This window comes from Diaporthe citri, assembly GCF_014595645.1.
Source record: "Diaporthe citri strain NFHF-8-4 chromosome Unknown scaffold_2, whole genome shotgun sequence".
NCBI classification, from domain to species: domain Eukaryota; kingdom Fungi; phylum Ascomycota; class Sordariomycetes; order Diaporthales; family Diaporthaceae; genus Diaporthe; species Diaporthe citri.
In genome coordinates, this window is record NW_025064847.1 from 553,653 (window position 1) to 576,172 (window position 22,520).

General features: G+C 54.4%; 6 protein-coding genes across 6 annotated transcripts; 2 read left to right on the plus strand and 4 right to left on the minus strand.

Annotated features, from left to right (window-relative positions):
* Positions 1-2,138: 2,138 nt before the first annotated feature.
* Positions 2,139-2,630, minus strand: INS49_005815 (uncharacterized protein; the record flags this gene model as incomplete). Its single annotated transcript, XM_043166593.1, has 1 exon — positions 2,139-2,630. The coding sequence occupies one exon, from the start codon at positions 2,628-2,630 to the stop codon at positions 2,139-2,141; it is 492 nt and encodes a 163-aa protein (XP_043027737.1).
* Positions 2,631-4,680: 2,050 nt separating this feature from the next.
* INS49_005816 (uncharacterized protein) lies at positions 4,681-5,475 on the minus strand (the record flags this gene model as incomplete). The annotated part of the gene is made up of 2 exons (XM_043166594.1): positions 4,681-4,918; positions 5,135-5,475. 2 exons carry the CDS (start codon positions 5,473-5,475, stop codon positions 4,681-4,683), a joined length of 579 nt encoding a protein of 192 aa, XP_043027738.1.
* A 3,557-nt stretch (positions 5,476-9,032) lies between these two features.
* INS49_005817 (uncharacterized protein) lies at positions 9,033-10,553 on the minus strand (the record flags this gene model as incomplete). The annotated part of the gene is made up of 1 exon (XM_043166595.1): positions 9,033-10,553. One exon carries the CDS (start codon positions 10,551-10,553, stop codon positions 9,033-9,035), a length of 1,521 nt encoding a protein of 506 aa, XP_043027739.1.
* Positions 10,554-12,682: 2,129 nt separating this feature from the next.
* INS49_005818 (uncharacterized protein) lies at positions 12,683-14,647 on the plus strand (the record flags this gene model as incomplete). Its single annotated transcript, XM_043166596.1, has 4 exons — positions 12,683-12,926; positions 13,134-13,387; positions 13,438-13,988; positions 14,077-14,647. 4 exons carry the CDS (start codon positions 12,683-12,685, stop codon positions 14,645-14,647), a joined length of 1,620 nt encoding a protein of 539 aa, XP_043027740.1.
* A 2,341-nt stretch (positions 14,648-16,988) lies between these two features.
* INS49_005819 (uncharacterized protein) lies at positions 16,989-19,501 on the minus strand (the record flags this gene model as incomplete). Its single annotated transcript, XM_043166597.1, has 6 exons — positions 16,989-17,065; positions 17,138-17,627; positions 17,699-18,128; positions 18,264-18,886; positions 18,943-18,961; positions 19,458-19,501. 6 exons carry the CDS (start codon positions 19,499-19,501, stop codon positions 16,989-16,991), a joined length of 1,683 nt encoding a protein of 560 aa, XP_043027741.1.
* A 628-nt stretch (positions 19,502-20,129) lies between these two features.
* Positions 20,130-22,444, plus strand: INS49_005820 (uncharacterized protein; the record flags this gene model as incomplete). Its single annotated transcript, XM_043166598.1, has 4 exons — positions 20,130-20,569; positions 20,628-21,225; positions 21,302-21,388; positions 22,127-22,444. 4 exons carry the CDS (start codon positions 20,130-20,132, stop codon positions 22,442-22,444), a joined length of 1,443 nt encoding a protein of 480 aa, XP_043027742.1.
* Positions 22,445-22,520: the final 76 nt, after the last annotated feature.

A 22,520-nucleotide genomic window follows, 5' to 3' on the forward strand; every position in this document is an offset into this window, starting at 1 on the left:
GCAAAACTCCAAAGAATGGGATAGGGAGTCTTGCCTCACCCCACCTGCAAAGGTCGGCGAGCAGCCGACGGGTATCGCTGTCAACGATCCTAAACATCGAAGTGCTTGGGCCTTACCCCCCTGAGCTGTGGGTCTAGGGTGCTGAATACGGGATAGGATCCTATACCACATGCATGATGTGGTCAAGACTAGATCATGTTTGGGTAAGTTCAACAGGCGTGCTTTAATCAGGATGCAGATGCCTGTTCGGTATTTCAACAACCAGACGATTTCTGCCGATCGGGTTAGAATCTACTACAATTGGTCCGTGGTTTCTGAAAAGAGGCTCCCTCATCGCCTCCCCTGCCAGCCTGCATGCTTCAAATGGACTCTTGGCATGTGACATTTATATGGCTCGTCGGATGTCTGGAGTCGTCAATGAGGAGACCTGATGATTGCCGACCATCTCAAATACAACAGGACTTGCACCAACGCCTTCGGTGGTCCTCCTCGCCTCAAGTAGGTCTTCCCCTGGCGTGACATTCGTGCTGGTCAGCATGGGCGAGCCGTTCGGTCGATTCTCTCCATGCCACCACCGCCGACACCATCTTCATAGTCACCCGCCCCCAGATTCGGGGCCGAGACGGCCTTTTGGTGTCATCTATGCGAGATCCGACCTGCATGAAGACGACAGCCGAGCGTGAGATCTCATTTATTTCCTGTCGTGCTGTGCAGCAAAGCGTAGGTCTGCTATTGGCTGGACTGAAGAATACATGTGGATCAGCCATGTGGAGCCTGATAGAGTCTGTAAGGTCTAGGATGAAGATGATAATTCCAGGAGATTCGTAACTAAGGACAGCAATAAAGGGAGGTGTGAGCCCCAGCACTTAAGTTATGCCATGGAAAGAAAGAAATAGGCAGGATAATTAGAGGCTGCTTGTGGACTTTGTCCCTCTACCCATTAAATATTCTTTCTTAATTACGCCCACAACCAATTGGTACTTCTAGATGTGTCTCCAACCCCTGTTGATGACTGCGTCTTGCAGTCAGGGGTCAATGGCATTGTGATCAATACGTCCGAGTGTGGCGCCGTGATTGCGTTCTGGGCGTCGGCTGACAGCTGATTTCAATATCGTATTTCCTTTTCGTTCTCGCGCATTACATGCATCTACTGAGCGGAGTCCGCAGCGGAACATGGTGACCGATCTTGGAGGCAGTATTGCAAAATGTCTGGGTCTTTTTCCCTTGGCAGTTTTGGGGACATCATCACCATACTATGTCATATCGTAAAGGCCGACGTCGACATCCTCGACAGCAGCACGGGCTAAAGCTGCCAGTTACCATTCCCTGACAAGTGCCTTGTCGAACTGGACTTGCGTGTTATTCGAGATCAAAGCCTTGACTGAGACCGGTAGAATCACTGACCTTGATGTTTTGGTGCGTACCCTCGAGGATTGCTTTTCTGGTCTCAGCAAGTTTTCAGACAAGAGTCAGAAGTATGGAAGAGCCTTGGAAATGAAAATGGGTCGGGAAATTGACTCAAGGACTCATATCAAAAGAATCAGTGGACAGGAATGAAAGAAGATGTCGCAGTCTCCCATGACAATGTGGGGATGTACCTGGGAATGCTCCAACTGCTGCTGCAAAGTCCAGGATTATACATATTCCATGGCCATATCTTGTCTGGCCCGGCCATCTCGAATTATGCGGCAGGAATGAAATTCCTCCTTTGAGTGACGCTCGAGACCTGGAAAATGAGCAGTTTCACGAGCGCCTCGATGAAGTGGACGAGAAAGAAAGGTCTCAGTTCCAGGACACAAACTAGCGGCTACATGTGGGCTTTTCGACTTAGAGAGTACTACTGAGCCAGATTATTGACAAGGTCAAAGCTCTTAACACCACGGGCGTATCGAACGAGCAAAGAAAAGCAGCCATGGCGATCCGCTCTCTGGAGCGTCACGCAACTAATTGCTTCTTACCGTTTCGAGCGGTGACGTTCACGTATCATTCGACACAGCTATCGCATCGAGCCGTCAAGAGCTTAGGACTATCGTCAGGCTACATCACATGTCCAACTCTCCTTTCGTCGGCCCACATTCCAATATCACGAAGGACCACGGCCACCGGCGCTCGGCGCTGCTTGGAGCTTCACCCGTGCCTCACGTGGCTAGCAAAGGCTGAGTTTCCCGACTCATCAATTGCGCTCCGCTGCGGGCTGCGCCATCAACGGCACGCAGCACGATGCATTGACCCACCGCAATGAGGGCATTGTTCACGCACGCCCAGCCGACAAGTGGGTACCAGTCGTACACCAGCCACAGAGAGGAGCCCTTAAGGTTCTCCGGGAGTCTGAACCTGACCGGCCACAGCAATGCCAAAGCCGAGAAGATGATGATTTGCAGCACAAGCGTCGTCCGGCTCAATGCGGTCCGGCCCTGAGTTGCTCCAGCCGCGCTGGCTTGAAGCCCATAGGCGACTCCGGTCGCGATCGTGAACAGGGGATTGATGACGGCGTAATTGATGCTCATGGTGACCACGAAAGGGAGATCTAGCCAGTCTTTGCTCGGGTTACCAGCCAGGATCGCCCAGAATACACAGAGGGCGGCGTGGAGAGCGACCAGTATTACTGCGGTCCTCGCAGATGGAGACATCTCATCAGTAGTCGTTGGGTCAGTCGTCTCTTCAGCCGTCGCTTCAGTGGTCGGATCTGTTTCAAGATTGCCGTGTGCAGATTCTCTTACTACAAGTACAAAACCCAAGCTGCATTTCAGATCGGCCGATTAGTGGTACTCCCTCTCCAGCTCTGGCTCGTTCAATGATCAAGAAACGTACGCGAGCAAGGAGCATAGCCATTGCATTAGCAGCTGGGATAAATTGAGGTAGTCCATGAGCCGTGGCGGTTTAGGCACCACCGAGCCATCTCTCTTGTATGTTGGGCAGGCAAAGAGGTAGTACGTAGTCGTAATTTGTGACTGGGCGCAAAGAGCGAGCATCAGAGTCGCCGTCACCGAGATGCCACTTGTGGTCTGGAGGGAGAGCAATTTCTTGCACTGTGGCAAGTACGACAACGGTGTGAGTACTATGAGCAAGCTATGCCCAGGATTAATACAATGCCGTCAACGTCGAGGACTCCTGTGCTTACATGCTCATGACATGCAAAGTGAACGCCATGAATGGTAGCTCAGAAGGCAGTCTCTAGATGTTTGAAGAGTAAGACTCGAATCACAGATGGGTTATAAGAGGCGAGGAGGTGTGGCGGTCCAAGGGAACGGAAATAGAGATGAACGAGTTGTTCCTCGAAAAATCGTTGATTTGAATCTAGGCTTATCGTTGCCAATTGAAGGGAAAGAGAGAATAGATGGATAGGCGGAAGGTTCTTCTCCCAGTCTATGAGGAAAACAGCGCAAGGGTGATTCGGCCGTCTTACTTTTAAGCAGGCACGCCTGGACGCTAAGGACCCCTGCTAGAGCACCCTCGAAAACAGGCCAACAGTCGATTGAGCCATGTGCGATGCCGATGCCCAACACACCGTGCGGGGAACGGTGATCTATTGTATATGTCCTGACTCTACTTAAGGGATAGTCACAGCACGCCGACTCAATACTTCTTGCTCGCCTCTTTTATTGTACAACATGTGGGTGTGGGCTGAAACCCAAAAGTTGTTGATTGGTATGCAAGCGTGGCAGGGGAGCACGAGAACCATGGGGGAACGGAGACTCCCTGATCTAGCCACATGCGGCCATGGTCGCACAACATGTGCATGTAAGGCTCTGTGTTCTAGGAGTCAGCCCTAAGATGAAGGCCAACCTTGCTTGAGGCAAGTGAGGATCCCAGTTCCGTTAGGGAAATAAAGCCATATTGCGTGAAAACTCTGTCAGAACGTTGCTGAATATGCGCAAAGGCAAAGTGCTAAACGTCTCGTTGCCATGAACCTCGGGATAAACCATGTTGAATTTTGTAGCGCCGATGCGAAAGCCAATATTTCCAATACTGTCACCGCTTGCAGTAAAATACCATCTACTGGTTGATGAAGGTTCATGTATGTTAGCAAATCCGGGGATAGTAATCGTTGGTTGTGTTGTTAAATGTTCACGTTGTTTGGCACCAATGATGTTATTAAGTCTGAGAGCACTGTCGGCTAAGATTTGTACAAATGATGAAGACTGTCGATGGTATCACGCGAGTGATCTTCATTGCTGTAGCTATTTGCGCTCAATACGTTATGATAGAAGATGACCGAAACTCCAACAACCTCGCAGCTCTGCCGTGATGAACGTCACACGGTAAACCACGCTCATGAAAATCGTACTGTTAGCCACCAATCCTGCCTCCGACATAACTCCACGTCTAGGTAATCAGTCCCAAATCATGCAATTGCCAGCCAACATAGGGAATTCCACCGGATTCCGACGGCTCTATACACAACCAACACAATCCTTCCCTAAATCCTCCTTGGCTCGACGAGGCCAGCCGAGCACATGTTCCAGAGGACTTTGCCGGCTGTCATCGATGACTGCTCCTCAATGCACGTGTCATGCTCTCTGTACACAATGAATTCTCTCGGCGGCTTGTGTGAAGGGACGGTGTGTCACTTCTAACCCAGGAGTTCCTCGTTTCCCGTTGCTATTCGGTATCCTTCAGACCTAGAATTCCCAGTCCAGCGGTATAGCTGTTCTCGAGCTAGTTGCGTCGTATAATGGGTCACCTGGTCCTCCTCGTCTGGGACAAGCGGGTCTGGTGTGTGGGCAGTCGAGACACCATGGTCGTGCCCCTCCTCTTGGAAAACGCGGACTTGGCACTCGACCTGGGCTTGATCCACCGCGAGTTGCAGAAGCGTGTGCACTGATGCCTCCGGAAAAATGTGTGGATCCCGTTCGGGCCGAGGTCGCCAGGGCCGCAGCTGTAAGACGCCGACATGATGACGGGGTCGGAGAGGATGCTTTTGTTCGAGTCCAATGGTCAGCATGGCACGAGTTACGGCACTCTGACGAAAACAGAATTCAAAACCTACAACACGTCCCCATGTGTGCCGCCTTGCAAGTCACACAATAAGAACTGGCCGCCGGTGACGTGATAAGAGAAATGGCTCAGTGCCTGCATCGCATCACACCACGAGTCCCTGGTGTGCGGGACCCAGCCGGTATTGCTGTTGAACTTCTGGAAGTTCAAGATAAAGGGCTCCACCAGGGCTTTCCTCCCGTTGCGCCGGTACTGCCATATCTGCGGGCGGCTCATGACGATGCGCCGGTTCACGATGTTGGCGGCGTGCCAGTTGTCGATGATGTTCTGGGCCCGGTCGACGATGTTGAGCTCCTCCTGGAAGTAGTGGTCCTCGAACACGGAGCTGGTCTTGAACTCCTTGGCGACGCATGCCTCACCCGTCCTGGCGCCGGCGATGTAGCGGCCCTGCCACACGTTCTTGAAGGTCCCCGTTGCGAAGAGGCGGTCCCTGTTGATGTCGGCCGCCGTGGAGTTGTTGTTCCTGGAGCAAGACATGGTCGCGGCGTCTCCTGGACGTCCTGGTAGAATTGCAAGTTTCTCGAGTCAACAATGGGTGGAGCTGGAGCGCCAAAACCAGCCTGCCCTGCTAAAGCCAAATGTGTTGCAGTCCGGCTGGGCTCCTCGGGTCGCGATTTGGATGGTGCTCGGTTTCCTGGAGATGATGGGTGGGAGACGTATCCTGGGAATAGAAGCTCATACAGCAAGCTGGAGCATGGGACGGTAGATCATTCCGATGGAGAATGTACAAATAATGAAGTGTCGAGGCGGCTTGATGAAGTATCATGCCATACCGTTGAGTCAAGCCATCTAGGCACGTGGTTCCAAGCGACTTGTTGTTGCTGGCTGAATCCTCACCGACCACGGATGCAACGGTCAGTTTTGTATTTGAAGAAGAGAATTCCTTTGCCGCTGGAAACCGTAAATACGCTGCCACGTGGTCGCGTGTGGATTGGAGAGGGAAAACGAGGCCGTTGTTGAGTGTGTCGGTCAGCAGAGCGGTAAGTGGCTGCAGAGCACACCCTGTGATGCGGTCTGTCACCTTGGGCAAGAGGCTTGGGCGACGTCGGTCCACGGTAGCAGCGTATCGGAAGGTGTTTTAAGTATCCACAAAGAGCCTGATACGATTGTTTCAAAAACAAAAGCAATGTCCTTTTCGCCCACGTCAGCCAGCACCGGCCATCAGGTGCCCAAGCGGCACCGGGTTGCTCTCACGTGCAGCGAGATTCATTCGTCGAAAAGGCAGCCATCGTGGACCCACGCGCCATACCCGCCGCCACGCTGGCGGTCGTTTCAGGCTAGCTGCATTTCCCGAGGCTTTACTAACCATGCTGGTAGGTGCGGAAGCTGTCCCTGGAGAGCGCAGATCCCCAGGCCAGAGGCGCCCGGGATCTTTCACAGCCTACCGATGTGCCTAGAGTTGAACCTTAACGGCCACTAGAGCGTGGCATGATTCAGGGGTTAGAACTTGTTCCGCCGCCCGAAACGTTCCCATTCAACGGAGAGTGGCAAATCAGAGAGTGGGATTGCATTTCGGGTTTGCAAAGTCAGCAATCTAGACCTTCTGAGAGGGCCACGGCATTTTCCCGCGCTCGGTGCGGCAATATAACTTGGGGTTTCCCGGCCTCACTTAATTCACTCTCATTGCCTTCACATGGGCTTGGGTCACCCCCTTTCCTCATGATCCTTTGCCCCATGTAACACTGAGAAGGTAGGGTTCAATTGTTCTTCGGATGAAGTGGTGGCGGGATCTGGTTGATCGCCAGGCAAAGCCGTACCGCATCTCCCGCACATCCTCTTCGGATCCTCCAGGGTACATTGACAACCTACTAAGCCGGAAGTTATCTTTGTAAGTATCCCCTAGTATCAGATATACCTCATTCTGTTATAAATCTAAGCATGACATATTCAATAACGCAACTAAACTGGTTTTTCATACAGAGTGGCCAAGTACAGAAAGCTTCGTCAGCGGTGATCTCACAGACCAATTCTTCGTTGCAAATCAACGGAAAACCTCTGTTAGAATTCACTAACTATGAGTAAAGGCAAAGTCCTAAACGTCTCGTTTCCATGAAACTGGGGCAAAGCTGGAGTGCACCTGTATATTCTCTTGGGACCCTCCAAAGAACATTGATAACCAACTGGGCCGGAATCTGTCTTCATCAGTGTCCCTCGGCATCAGCCTGAGATATATCTGATTCCCTCGGCTTGGAGCTGGTAAGCAAGGCCCTCGAGGCTTAAGCAAGAATGTCTAGCAGTTGATGCGTACAAAATGCCCCGTGAGGCATTTTGGGATTCGACGAGTCGTCTGTTCCTCGTAGTCAGTAATGTTGGCAAGCCGAGGTCAAGATAATCGCAGGACAGCAGTTTCTCTGTTACTCACTCTCATCTTTTCCTGGCTTGCAAACATGGCAATTTGGATGTCGAAGAGCACAAGCCTCACGGATGTTTCGAGACGATGCTCCATTTTGGCAACGTCATTCTTGCGAATGATGATACTCAGACGTAGGAACTTGGATAGGAATCCCCGAGATGTCATAATCTTGCTTTCCCAGGGCAAAAAGGGTTGTTTGCAGCTCCTGAAGACACTGTTCACAGTGTAAATGGGCTTTCAGCAGCACAATATGTGTTGCCATTGGTGACTTGCCCAGTTCCTCGAGTATCCGGGCTAGAAGGTGGATATCGTCGAGACTGGCGGCGATCTCGGCTGATGCCCCCTGCATTTCGCGGTACAAAGTGCGGACTTTGAATCCGATACTTAAGTAGTCATAATTTTCGCGGCCAGGGCTGCCACCTGCAGCCCGCTGGCCACCGTGCCTAGGACTTCAGCCATGCTCGTCGAAGGTGTCACAAGGAATCACAGAACGGTGTCTATATTCTTTTTACCGTATTGGATTGGATGCACATGAGAACAGGTTCTGGGCATATGAGCTTGATCAAAGCGGGGAGAGTAGATGCATCACACGAGGTTGAGAGTCGCGTTGATTAAGGCGCTATGGATTTGTATAAACATTTCTACCTGCACCAAGGCAATGTGTTGATGTTGTGTTGACGGTGCCGTCGCATTGAATACGTGGACTCTAGGTACCTACGCAGTACATTTGTGAGTAGTTGCACGCTCTGGCAAACAACATGATAGAATGAACCTCGGCAGTGTGACCACACCGTGCTCATCATAACGGTGTACAGCATACTTGCTGCGGGCTGATTTTCGTCCTCCAAACTTGGTGCCTCGGCCCCCAGTCAGCCTTCACAAGGCTGTCGTGCAAACGATGGGTGATACTCGGTCGTTGTGCCCTTATTCTCTCCTCGATTCATGACCAGAGCCCCTCCGTGCCACACTTTTGATGACCACAGATCTTGCGTCAGTGTTGGACAAGCACAAGATGGAGTTGAACAAACGCAAGATGGGCACACGCTCCAATAGACCGCATGGCCCATTCAGGACATATACCCTGAAGGCACCTTGTCTCCGTGTCCGACCATGTGGGTGAGTGCACTTCCCGGCGCCTTGTATCACTCGTGCTGAGGTCCAAACTGAAGCCTCTGCTTACTCCCGGGCCAAAGATCCACAGCTGTCCTGGGACCGAGTCCCACGGTTTGACCCGACCCCAGCTCGGGTAACTACACGTATGAATCCGTGTGATATTCCGAGGCAGAATCGAGAGGCTTGAGTGCATCGCGTCGTCGGGTCAGTGATGCGAGTGTGACCAAGGGAGAAAAATCTCTTGCATTCGTTCTACCTCCGCCGCGGTCCTGTCGTCTTCACAGGCAGGTTGCACAGGTGCGGCTCCCATCATTTTTGAACAGTAAGAGAGCCCCCCCGACTTCGGGAGTCGCAAGTTACCACCTCTTTCACCAACACAGCACGTATGCCTTCTGACTTCAACATGGTCCGATACGTAAGCGACTGTCCTTGAGGGAGGCATTACCTTGGGGGGGGGGGGCTGGACTTTGCTCCCAGGAGCTGGTTATTTTCCTCTGCCATCATGATGCCGTTTTGCTTTCATACCTGCCTCCATAACTCCACTGCTAACGCCGAAAAGACAAGATATTTACAGCTTCGCAAACACGGTAGGCACAGTACCGCTCATCTCGATGAGCGTGCTCTTGTTCCTCGTCCAGTTCTCGAGCCCCTTCCTGCCGTTCTCCACGCCCAGCCCGCTCAGCTTCCACCCGCCCACGGCCATCTCCGCGGGCGACTCGCCCCATGTGTTGACCCACGTGATGCCTGCCTCGAGCTGGGCGATGACCTGGTGGCACTGGTTGATATCCTTCCCGAAGACGCCCGCCGCCAGGCCCATGTCCGTGTTGTTCGCCTTCCTGACGGCCTCGTCGAGGGTGTCGTAGGGCAGGATGCACATGACGGGGCCGAAGATCTCCTCGCGCACGACCTTCATGTCCTCCGTGCAGTCGGTGAACACGGTGGGCTGGACCCAGTACCCATCCTTGAGGGGGGCCGGCACGCTCACCGCGCCGGGGGAGGTGTTGCCGCCGTACAGCAGCCGCGCCTTGTCCGCCTCGATTCCGTGGCGGATGTAGCTGACGACCTTGTCGCGGTGCGTCGCGCTGCTGAGCGGGCCGAAGTTTGTGTTGGGGTCGAACAGGTCGCCGGCGCGTATGTACTGCATCCTGTCGACCAGCACGCGCTCGAACTCGGCTTGCAATGCGCGCGGGACGAAGACCCTGGTGCCGTTGGTGCAGACCTGGCCCGAGCTGAAGAAGTTGGCCATCATGGCGCCGTCGACGGCGGCCCCCACGTCGCAGTCCGGCAGCACGACGACGGGGCTCTTGCCGCCCAGCTCCATGGTCACGTACTTCATCCCGCCCGCCGCGGCGCCGGCGACCTTCTTCCCCGTGGAGACCTGCCCCGTGAAGCTGACCTTTGCGACGCGCGGGTGCGCCGACAGCTGGGCGCCGACGTCGCCGGCGCCGTAGACGACGTTGAAGACGCCGTCGGGGAGGCCGGCGTCGCGGTAGGCCTCTGCGAGGCGCTGGGCGTGCAGCGGGGTGAACTCGCTCGGCTTGTAGACGAGTGTGTTGCCCGCGGCCAGGCAAGGGGCCGACTTCCACAGGGCGATCTGGATGGGGTAGTTCCAGGCGCCGATGGCGGCGCACACGCCCAGGGGCTCCTTGGTGGTGGTGACGGACGCCTCGGGCCGCAGGCGGAAGCTCTCGCCGTTGAGCCCGCCCGAGGCGACCAGCGAGGCGTAGTACTCGAGCACGTCGGCGCCCGTGACGACGTCGACGGTCGAGGTCTCGGAGAAGGGCTTGCCCGTGTCCAGGGTCTCGACGCGGGCCAGCTCGTCGTTGCGCTCACGCAGCAGGGCCACGGCGCGGTGCAGGACGCGGCTGCGCTCGATGGGCGGCGTGGCCGACCATGACGGGAAGGCGGATGCCGCGCTGGCGATGGCGGCGTCGACGGACTGGCGGGACGATGTGTGGATGGTGGCTGTTGGTTTGGCCGTCGACGGGTCGACCGTCTGGAATGTGCCGGGGCTGTCGGCCGACTGCTGTGCCTTGCCACCGTAGAAGGTATGGCGGTCCTGCTCCTGGGGAGATGCGACGGAGCCCATGGTTATTGTGGTGGTGGTGGTGGTGGTGACGAGACGTGGACGGTGATCACTGACGTGAAGTGGATGAGTGAGTGAGTGACCGTACGGATGTAGTAAGTGAGGCTCTAGACTACCCGGAAGACGGCGTAACATGCAGCTCCCCTCTGACAGGCGGTACGGTGCGGCACGGTGCGGTGCGGTGCGGAATGGTTACGGCAGGCCCTTCGGTGTGTGCTCGGGTCCTGCTGCCAAAAAGAACCTAGGTAACCAGTCCGACGGCGGCCGGATCTCGGGGGTCGGCAGGGAGAGACAGACAGCACAGTAGGACTGCAGTAGCACGAGCAAGCGTTTGCCTTACTATTAGCGGCGATGCATCTGTTACACGGCGTCGTTGCTACAAGGGTCTTGTGATCGTCAAGAGTCGAGCCATGCGTGCGGTGATAAAATCGGATCAGGGGTACACAGACATGGTCTGCCGGGAACTACCTCTGGTGCTCACCGACTAGAGTACATAGATAGAAGAAGATGGATGATAGGAGATAGGCAAGATACATGAGCTAGCAGGTGGGTTTTTTTTTCGGCCACAGTATTCGTGTCAATGCTCACAGCCTGCTTCGGCCTGCTCTGCCAGCTACTACGCACACTACAATGCCCACTGTCCGTGCTTTTCTTGTTAGCTGCTCACGCGATGCCGCACTCGAGTCCCCGATCTCCAAGCCAGCGCCCCGTCCCCCAGCCCGTGGGGCCCTGAACATGCTCGCCCACAAGGGTGCCTGGGCAGCACCAGGACCGCCCAGGATTTTCTCCAAGTTGTCGAGGATTTGGCGAGTCAGACTTTGTCATGAAAACCCCATCGACCACGCCATTCGCATGCTTCCGGGACCGAAAACTCGTGCCAGTGGTGACGTCAGCATCCTGGGCTGAGTCCCGTCTGTGGAGGCGTGGGGCATGGGGGAGGAGAGAAAAATCGACGTTGCTCATGGCTGTCCTGGCTGTGGTGGTGGTTCAAGTGCGTGCTGCCGAAAATGCTGAACGCATACATACACCACAGTCCCTTGTCTTGCCGCGGTGGAGCACACCATGGACTGAGTCCGAAGCCTACTGCCTGAAAGATTTTTCTGGCCCTTGTCTCCTGGATTGTGCAGAAACGGGGCGGCCGTTGGTCAATGCCTGGCAGTAGTGGCCGAGGAAAGGAAGCTATGGTGGAAAACCTGCTACCGTGCAGTATTCTTCTCGCCGTCTTCCGCCGGGTTTGACGGGCTTGACAGAGGGCCCTGCAGAACTGGCTTCTGGGAGAGTCCCCTGCAGCACGGCATGACGCAGGATAAGCCCAGCCAGGCTACTGTGACGGTGGTTGTTCCCTCCAGACTGCAGGCGGTCATGGATAGGGCCGACTGACTGAGTAAGCCTCTTCACTGCCGCCCCCCCGACCCTAATCAATGCCGCGCGACGCCAGCCTTGGCCAAGGAAAGTTGCATTTAATTTGTCGACGAGCTGTTAGAGAACTCCCCCCTCCCCTCCACACCTTCTCCACAATCCCGACCAGATGGACCCTTTTTTTTACATGGAGGGGCACAGCAGTAAGATCTGACACTCGTCCAATCGCCCGGCGGGAATTCTTTCAAAAGGCGAGCTGGATCCCACCAGACACCCGGAAGACGGACCCCTCTGGTCTCCACGCGCTCAAGACACGGCCCTTTCTCATGCGCAGCTCAGGCCATTGACACAAACCGCATCCTCATTGGCGAATCGTCCCTGCTAATTTTTAAGAGAGTATCTGACTGCTTTTGCTGCTGCACCGGCTCACCCTGTTCGGCTCTGCTGCTAGCGGGTGTGTGGTCCACAGTGCACACGACAACCAGACAACTCATCTTATCCCAGACAAGACAAGGAAGGCAAACTGCTCGCGTGGCCAGCCTGCTTCCATCTTCGGCAAGTATAAAGATAAAAGCAAACCCTCGCCTCGTCCCCGACGACCCCGGCTCCCAACCCGATCGAACATCGACAAGCCCAACGCCCTCGGCCTCCCAATCGTCACCTGTCCATACAATATTCACTTGTCAGCTCTTGACTGAGTCCGGCAAGACTGAAGCCATCAGAACCCCGATCTCGACCTCTTATCTGCGTATCATATACCGTATCTGCCCAAGATGACGACCACGTACCTCGCTCCCCACGAGACTGACCGCTTCGACTATGTCGTCGTCGGCGGAGGCACGGCCGGATGTGTGATCGCATCCCGTCTGGCCGAGTACCTCCCTCACAAGAGGATCCTCATGATCGAGGCCGGGCCCAGTGACTTCATGGACGACAGGGTCCTGGACCTGCGTCAATGGCTGGCCCTCCTCGGCGGCGAGTTTGACTATGACTACCCTACCACCGAGCAGCCCATGGGTAAGTGATTGATATGATGACGATGATGATGCGCGTGAGAAGTGATGCGCCGGTGTCGACCCCAAGCATGAGCCGTAGTAGACGTCCCAAAGACTCGAACCCATGCTCTAGTCCTGGCTCCGGCTCCAGCTCCAGCTCCAGCTCCAGCTGCTCCTACTTCCTCCCAAGATGTGAACTGCGATGCTCACCACTGTGCCCCCTGAACAGGTAACTCTCACATCCGGCACTCGCGGGCCAAGGTCCTCGGCGGCTGCTCGTCCCACAACACGCTCATCTCGTTCCGGCCGTTCGAGTACGACCTGAAGATCTGGGAGTCGCTGGGGGCCAAGGGCTGGGAGTTCAAGGACTTCATGCGCATCATGGACAAGCTGCGCAACTCTGTGCAGCCCGTCCACGCGCGCCACCGCAACCAGCTCTGCAAGGACTGGGTGCTGGCCTGCAGCGACGCCATGAACATCCCCGTGATCCCCAACTACAACGAGGAGATCACAAGACGGGCTCGCTCAAGCAGGGCGTCGGCTTCTTCAACATCTCGTACAACCCGGACGACCACCGCCGCTCGTCCGCCTCGGTCGCCTACATCCACCCCATCCTGCGCGGCGAGGAGCAGCGGCCCAACCTGACCATCCTGACCAACGCCTGGGTCGAGCGCATCAACGTCCACAACGACACCGTCAAGGGCATCAACGTCGTCCTGCGCGACGGCTCCAAGCGCAGCATCAGCGCCCGCACCGAGACCATCCTGGCCGCCGGCGCCGTCGACACCCCGCGCCTCATGCTGCTCTCCGGCCTGGGCCCCAAGGACCAGCTCCAGAGCCTCGGCATCCCCGTCTTCAAGGACATCCCCGGGGTGGGAGAGAACCTCCAGGACCACCCGGAGTCCATCATCATGTGGGAGCTCAACAAGCCCGTGCCCCAGGGCCAGACCACCATGGACTCGGACGCCGGCATCTTCCTGCGCCGCGAGAAGCCCAACGCCGCCGCATACAAGCAGCCTGCCAACCCCAACGCGCTGCCTGATGGTGATATCGCAGATGTCATGATGCACTGGCAAGTACACGAGTCTTCCTTGAACTGTTCCTCGGAATATTCCACAATGCATCGCCTTAGGCTCCATAGCAGTTCATAATAACTAACACATAACCACCAGCTACCAAATCCCCTTCACATTCAACACAGAGCGCCTCGGCTACGAAAAGGTAGCCGACGGCTACGCCTTCTGCATGACCCCCAACATCCCCCGCCCGAGGTCCCGCGGCCGCCTGTTCCTGACCTCGTCCGACCCCTCGGTCAAGCCCGCCCTCGACTTCCGCTACTTCACCGACCCGGAGGGCTACGACGCCGCCACCCTGGTCTACGGCATCAAGGCGGCCCGCAAGATCGCCGAGACGGAGCCCTTCAGGGGCTGGATCAAGCGCGAGGTCGCGCCGGGCCCGAAGGTCCAGTCCGACGAGGACATCAGCCACTACGCCCGCAAGGTCGCGCACACCGTCTACCACCCCTCGGGCACCACGCGCATGGGCGACGTCGCGGGCGACGAGCTCGCTGTTGTCGATGCCAAGCTCAGGGTCCGCGGGCTCAAGAAGCTCAGGATCGCGGACGCGGGTGTCTTCCCTACCATCCCTACCATCAACCCCATGCTTACGGTCCTTGGTGTTGCCGAGAGGGCGGCGGAGATGATTGCCGAGGAGGCTGGGTGGCAGCACAGTGCCCGTCTGTAAGGCGGTGCGGTGTGTGCTATGATACAGTGGGATGGTAGTTTGATGGGAGGGGCAAATCCCCAGCGATGGCTGGGGCAACCATAGAGTTGATTGAGCAGCCCTTGTATAGATGCGCAAGTTGCATTGTACGCATTTTTTGGGATAAAAAATAAGCCTGTTTTTATGACTCCATTTTTCTCTGCAGCCCTTGAGGAAGTTTGTGACACACTTGTCTTACGTGCACCGAAGCCTCTTTTCTGCCCGCAATCTGAGCATGAGCCTCATAGTGGTACCAAATGCACATGGTTGATACGCGTGTGGACAGGTGATACTCAAATTGTATATCACTGGAGTCAATATCAACGAGGAAGTCTATGGGGCCAATAACGTGCAAAACCAATTTTACAACATCATGTCAGATGGGTAGTTAAATCTAGGAGGCGTGAGTGTGACTACGACATACATTTCTGATTCTGTATTACATCAAATCAATCTTGCGAGGCTCCCTGCCTTCGAAGATAGCAGACCCGCCAAACGCTGCCCTGGAGAAAAAGGTCCCAACACGATAGAATGTATCCGCGGGAGGCTGCAGGGTAGAGCAGGAGGCCCCAGATGTCCCGTCTCAACGTGTGATCGGAGCAAGGATCACAGTGGGCCGCGGCGTCAAAGCCAGGGTGGCTGTCTTCGTGGAGAGATTTCCTATACCCAAACTTCAATGCTTCATTCCAGGGTTTGCTCTCCATCAGGTTGCTGGGCCAGAGACCGTTGGAGCTTTCCGTTGATCCAGCCTCCGACCATGCTCGCTCACCACGAGGTCCACTCTGAGCAGTTGGAGTATTGCTACTTCTGTTCCAGTCCGAGCAGCAACTAGATATCAGCAGAAGTTGGAGTTGCACTCGCATCGGCTTTTTGACACCTGTAGCCTTTCCCTTGATTTGGGACCCAATCGGTATGCACAAAGGCCCAAAAGCCCGGCAAGATCTCGCATTGCAGTTGTTCAGAGAGCCTGTTCTTGAATCCCGGTGAATCCGGGGGCGGTCCTATCGTTGCACCAATTAGGGAGATCGATGCACTTCCGATGCGACCATGCGTGTTCACTCCATCGACGAGGACACGCGATTGCAAAGATTTGAAAGTCCGCCCGCAAGTGGCGTCGCACTCGACTCGTGGAGGCGGCATGGTTCGTGATCTTGAACTCCAGAAGGGACCGCCTGCTAGCCCAACTCCACGATCTCTTGGCTCTGTTCTTCCCAGTCTGTGTTGCCACCGTCTTGTTGGATGCATAGAGAGTCGATCCATAAATACCGCAACCCCAGAACCCGGCACACGACGATGGCGTCGCGAAGGACAGGAGTAGTCAATCCCGAAGGTACTATAGAGTCGTAGAATTGGCATTGGGTCTCCGCGGTGAGTTTGAGCTGTTTCTTGGATTCATCCGCTGGTCCCCAGCAGTAACTCAAAGTTGCATACCTCAGCCCACGGGACGCCCACCTCAGCTTGCTGACCGTTGATTAGCCTAGGCTCGGATTGTGTGCTAACGCCGACATCCAGGAGCCTTTTTGGTCGGTAACAACTGGTTGTTACAATCTCTTCACTTAAGGCTAATTCGCGTTTTGTGAATTCAACGTTGGCTGGATCCAGACATGTGGTTGCCGGTGAGCGGAAGATACCAAGCTTGTCGGCAACATGGTCTATAAAAGGTCAGCCTTTAATTATCATCCCGCGATCATACCTGGGCAGTCACCATTCGTTGTATCTATGGTGAAACATAGACTCTTTCCAGAGCAGGGCGAATTGCCGGCCAAGTCGACCCTTACCGATCCAGGGGATCCTGTAACCGTGTACGCTGAGACCCCAATCCACACATGGACCTGGTCTCCGTCGAAAGCCTCAGGTCGCCCCACAAAGAGTGAAAGCAGATGCTTGCGAAGGAAAAGACAAAAATTGCATCCCTGCAGTAATCTTTCTTCGAGAGCAGGAAGAGCTGGCCAATCATCAATGGCAAGCAAATAGGGCGGTGGCTAATTCCGGAGACTATGTCCTGGGGTCACCTGGTCTTGTTGGGTTGGCCCTCTTGCAAGTTGTTGGAACGACCAGTTGCAACACTGACACAACCGAGTAATGCCTAATGTAGATAGATTAATGGACATTTGAGTTTAAAAAAAAAAAAAAAATGTGGCCGAAGCCATTCTAGGCTAAACCAAAACAGCTTCTATATACCTCTGACGGCTTCAGAAGCGGTAGTTAGTATTGACTAATATCCATTGTCGAAATATGTCCCAGGAATTGGCATTCTCTTCTTACTGCCTAACCTGTGAACGCAATCGGTACAGGGTAGAAGTCTTAGACTGTCAGGCAAGCCTTAGGCCGATAGCACACCGCCCTCATTCTTCACATTCGGCGAGCTGATGGCAAGCATCTTGGCAAAGTCGGGGGTACCTATTCAGAGTCAGCCAAACTTTTTCTTCGAATCAATCAAAGATTTCAGAGCCAGGCGGAAGAGTGACCCACCCAGTCCAGTCACGGCATCCCAGCCCGGCGCAGCCACCCAGCTAGCCCCAGGAATGGCCGGACTCCCGTTGGGCTTCCCGTGGAAACGAGCCTGTCCATCGCAGCCAGTCGAAGCCCCCGTGGTGATATCATTCATCGCAGCCGAGGCGTTCGAGTACAGCCAGGGGTTGAGGAACCCCATCGTGGGCTGGCCGGCCTGCAGGCGCGCCGAGTTGAGCAGCGTCACGATCCCGTTGAACGTCGGCGCCGCGGCCGAGGTGCCCCGAACGGCGCTGTCTCTCCCCTTGTCGATGACGTGGTAGTTTACCGACTGCGCGGCGACGTCTGGGAAGCCCCGGCCCGAGGCGTTGAACATCCCCGTGAGGTTGTTGCCGACTGCTGTCTGCAGGTAGGTGGACACGGCTTGCTCTTGGTACGCTGGGCGGGGCCAGACGTTTGAGAAGCCGCCTGACGAGAAGAATGTGGCCGTCTCTGGCGCGATACCCTGCGTCTATGCGGGTGTTAGCCCCGCGTGTTCACCACAGGATCAACTGCCCAGATTCAAGTGTGCTGTGTACTTACCCCACCGACAGCTGTGACATAAGGACAAGAAGCAGGGAACTGAGGTTGGAATCTGGTCGCATTGGTCCCATCGTTGGCCTGGCAGAACGACCCAACGCCAGAGTCCCCGGACGCGATCATGATTGACTTCCCGCGAGCCCCCAACTGTGCAAACATGTTGCAGACCTGGGTCGCGTAAGGCAGTGGTATTTCCTGTTCGTTCTCGCCGTAGGAGACTGAGATCGAGTTCGGAATCTGGCTGTTATCCATGGCGCTCAGCGCAATGAGCCACTCCAGAAATGGCTCGTTAGAATTGCCCTCCTGCGTCGGTGACTCTCCGTCTGGGACCAGTTGGCCGAGCCCTCCTACGCTGAACTCCGTTACTGGCGTATCAAAGCCCACTGCTAGCACGTATTGCTGGTCTAGATTCGCCTCGCCAGCGTCGGCTTGGCTGGTTTGGTCGTTGATTCCCCCATTCATCGTGACAACCGAGAACTACCTTGGTCAGCAAAATACCAAAAGGGTACAAATATACCGAGTGAAAGGTCCGTTACTCACGTTTCTGTTCGCAGCAAATGGGGCGTACACTTGTTCGAACATGGTCATGTCGGTCAACCGAGCAGACTGGCCCACAAACGAGACATACCCTGCAGTGTTGCCGCCGGCCGGGTTCCCCTTGAAGTTGACGTTGTACAACTGGAACAAACACTGAGGCGTGATCGCCGTGTTACACGCGGGATCTACCGCGTTGGCAGCGTTGACTTTTAGGTTATCGGGTGCAGACACCCATTTCGAAGTCCCATCGGTTGGAGCTCCGCCATCCATGATGTCGACATGGGAGGCGAGTCTCTTTGCGGTCCCGAACCGTGTCGTCGGCTGCACGAAGTTAATGTGCGCTGCAACGTCCTGCGGGACTGAGTATCTGGTCGTCCTCATCATCTGCACGCCGTCTTCGCCTCGGTACCAGTCGAATTGCGTATCCAGTAGCGTGTTTGCTGTCCCGACAGTCGTGCGGAACATGAGATAGTCGCCATCATCTTGAATATCAGTGATGTTGTTGTCCTGCAGCCAGCTGATTGCAGTCGCCGACGCCTCGTCAGTCGGCCTCAGCAGGCTCCGCAGCTCGTGGCCTTCGTAGTGTTTGCCGTACTGAGGGTGATCCGGTGTGGACACTTGTAAGAGGCTCTCGTAAAATTGGTCAAGGTTCTGCTGTTTAAGCGAGACTCTTAACTTGATCTTCTCCGTAGGCTGAGCGCTTTGTACACGGGTCCAGCCTCGCGGAACCTGGTTTAGGGACTCAAAAGCATTGCTAGCTGCTGAAGCACAACAGGGCAGAAGAATAGATACAGAAAGTGCCCGCACGGCCGAAATGAATTGGACCATGATTACGCGTAAAAGAACTATACATGAATCACATCTAGATGAACTGGAAGGGACATCAGCGAGCAAGTCTTGATGTTGAGTAGGATTTGATCACTTTTCTACGGGCTGCAGAGGCGGATTCTTTTCGTCAGCCAGCTTCGTTGTTTCGTCTGAACTCTGCCTTTGCTTCGGATCAAGGCGCGTTTCGGCTGCAGCGGCAGGATTAGGGGCGAGATTCGAGGCAGGCCGAAGATGAGACGACAGGCATGAGAAGCTTGTGTCAATGCCAAGCTGCGCTCTCGATTGGTCAGGGAAGACCGCGCGGTATGTGGATAACCTCCAAGGTCTAATAAGGTTTAGTTTTCTAACACAAACGTGTGCACTCACCTGAGTAACTGTGTCTCAGAAATCTAGAGACTTTTTCGGGGCTGAGTACCTTGTTACAGTGGGCTGTGCTTGCATGATGCAGTGGTTTTGGGTACTATTGTAGCTAGGTGTACCGCTCATCGTTCCATTACAACTCAGAACAGGTCATAATTGCGAGTATGTGCTCAATGCCTGCCACTAAGACAAAATCTGGGCCTTTTTGTGCTGGTCGAAGAACATGCATGCTACAAAACAACTGTAATTTCTGAACTGGAGTGTCTGTGCTCAGAGTGTGATCCGTGAAGCTGGACTTTGGTCATGAAGAGAAATGGGAGGGAATCTTCTGTCCATCGGCTAACCTACAGGCTTTCTCTTCAAAAGTGCCGATGATGCATCGCTGTTGTGTCATCGAGTGAGAATAGCACTGCCGCTGTTTGCGTCGCACGTATCATGAGACTCGTGTTCACGTCCTAATAACTGGTCTGCTATGATACACAACATGATGCTCCCGTGGGCGAGAGGCCGCCTTTAGATGCTGTGCCTTTGCATGGTACACAGGACCTTTTTTTAGAATGGGCATAGGCCAGATCCAGGCGGTTCCGGTGATCCCATGCGACGGCCGCTCTTCTCCTTTCACTCACAACGAACGGTGCCGAGACTGTATTCAGACTATTCATCGTACCTACTCGTCTTTTTGGATATAAGGTCCTGTCCGACATCCGATATGGCTGAAACAGTGGGGATCATTGCGAGTGGTATTCAAATTGCAGGTCTCATAGGGACGATCACCAAAGCTGGATTGCAGATCCGAGCACTCTACCATGAGATCCAAGATGCCTCCGACGACGTTGCCTTCCGTCTCCAAGAACTCCAGATCCTGTCCGGAATCCTCGAAGACTCAAACTCGATTTCGTCAAATGCAAGGAATCTCTGTGGGCTCTGTCTCTCTGAACTTCATCTAGTTCTTGCTGAACTACAATCACAAATCCGCCGGTCCAGAGGAATCAGGAGAAAGGTGGCGTCGGCGAAAGTGATTGTGAAGAAAGATGTAATGCAAAAATTGGAGAGACGACTTGAGAGATCGGTCCAGTTCCTGATGCTCGCAAACCAAATCCATACGTCGTCGACCCAAAGCTTGGTACTTCGAAACCAGGACACTATGCTGTAAGTCCGAATACTTTTCGAGGATACAACTGATTTTCTAAATGCGGATTGTCCATAGGTGCCTCCTCAAGACTCATCCAAACCAATTGCAGATGCCTGGACAAGCAGTCGGCCTTTCTACATTCGAAGACCACACAGAGCACCACTCAGCCGTAACACGTACCTCGCATACAAGCAGTCACAAGGACTGTTCCTCGATATGTGTCGAGGATTCAAGCGTGTGGCGTCTTGCCTGGTCAAACACCCACACACCCAAGACATCTTGGACATTTGGACTACCATTCGCAACGGGCGCCATTCAGTTCGAGAGGCTCGCCATCCAGGATACCCATTCCGAGCTCAGAAAGGAATGTGTCACTACAGAGGACACCGCTGCATGGTCGTCGCCCACCGTACGCGTCAAGGTCGTCTTACCCCAATGGCTGTCTTACAAGACGTTGGATATAATTGCTTGGAAGGCACAAATCGGGTGGAAGCAATACCTGCGTGTGCGAAACATATTCCCTAGTGACAAATCGATGAATGGCCCGGGAACGGCGTTTAATCGGGCAGCGACGACAATAGCTTCTGGGAGTCTGAACCAACTGAGGTCACAGTTCGAAGGCCGAGAATTAACACCATGGGATGAAGACAGTCGTGGAACGACATTATTGACGGTGGGTACGACCTGGATGAGTTGTTTCTTCTCTTGCTTTGCAACCTCACAGACTACTAAAGATGTGATAATATCAGTGCGCTGTGGCCCAGCGTCGATGGGATATTTGCAATTACTTGATGGACCTTGGCCTGAGCATACCGCACGTATCGGCAACATCTGAGGTAAGTCCAACGACCTTATCCTCGACATCGGTCCTAATGAAGTCGTAACAGATACCAATTATCTATAAATTAGATTATCAATTCATTTCAGCACCGATGTCACCTTTCGAGCAGAGGCCGAGGGGTGAAGTGCTTAATAGTTGTCGGGAGTTCATAGGCCGGTTTGATGAAGACCACTCTGCAATATTCTCCCTACTATCCGGCTACAAAGTATCCACTGGCATTGATGATTTCTTGAGCCTCAGGCGCTCTGTATGGCCAGATTCACTTTTTTATCATCCTGACTTTTCATTGCAACGGATGCTCATTGCGGTTGGCATTGCGTGCGATCTCAATAATACGTGGATAGCAGCACCGCTATGTCGCTCTGTCCTAGGCCTCGACGATGGTACCGTGCCAAGCATCATCCATTTCCATGTGCGAACTGACATGGGATATACCTTGTTCCATGGTTTGGCCATGAAAATTGGCAAAAGTCATGGAACAGAGACCGCAGGCGAGTGGCATACTCTTACTCGAAATGTCCTCAGACACTTGGCGGACATCAGGCTTCTAAGTCAATCCCGCTCTATGAGAACATTATCCGGAGGGACTCCATTGTCATTGCTGATTTCGGAAGGGGTCAGAGCACAAACGAGCTTTCGCCGGCAACGCGTTGCCAAATGTCCGACGAATTCAACTACTATACTAGCCAACTGTGAGAAATCAATTTTTGCCTGGCTCGCAGATCTTCATCAGGGCGGGATCGACCTGAATCTTTACGGGGCGAATGAAAAGGAACATTTCCAACATCGATTCGAGGGCTATCCATCCGACGGGATGACCTACGACTATTTTAGCCCCGAGGCATACAAAATTGGTTGCGATAATCTCGGGCTGTACAGGAGACATCTGCACTGGGTCCGACTCATCAACTTCCATTACGGGAGACTTCCCACAGATTGGAAATTCTGGTGGTCCGAGCCCTCGGATGAATTTGCTGGAGACTTTTGGCTTCTCCTAGAATCTGGGACTCAAGAAGCAATCATGAGTGTTCCAGGGGCTTGGGTTGACTGAGGGCTGTTGCCATTGATACAATTGAGGTCACTCGCGGAGCCCTAGCAGGCATCGGAGCCGCGTGCTAGACATGGTG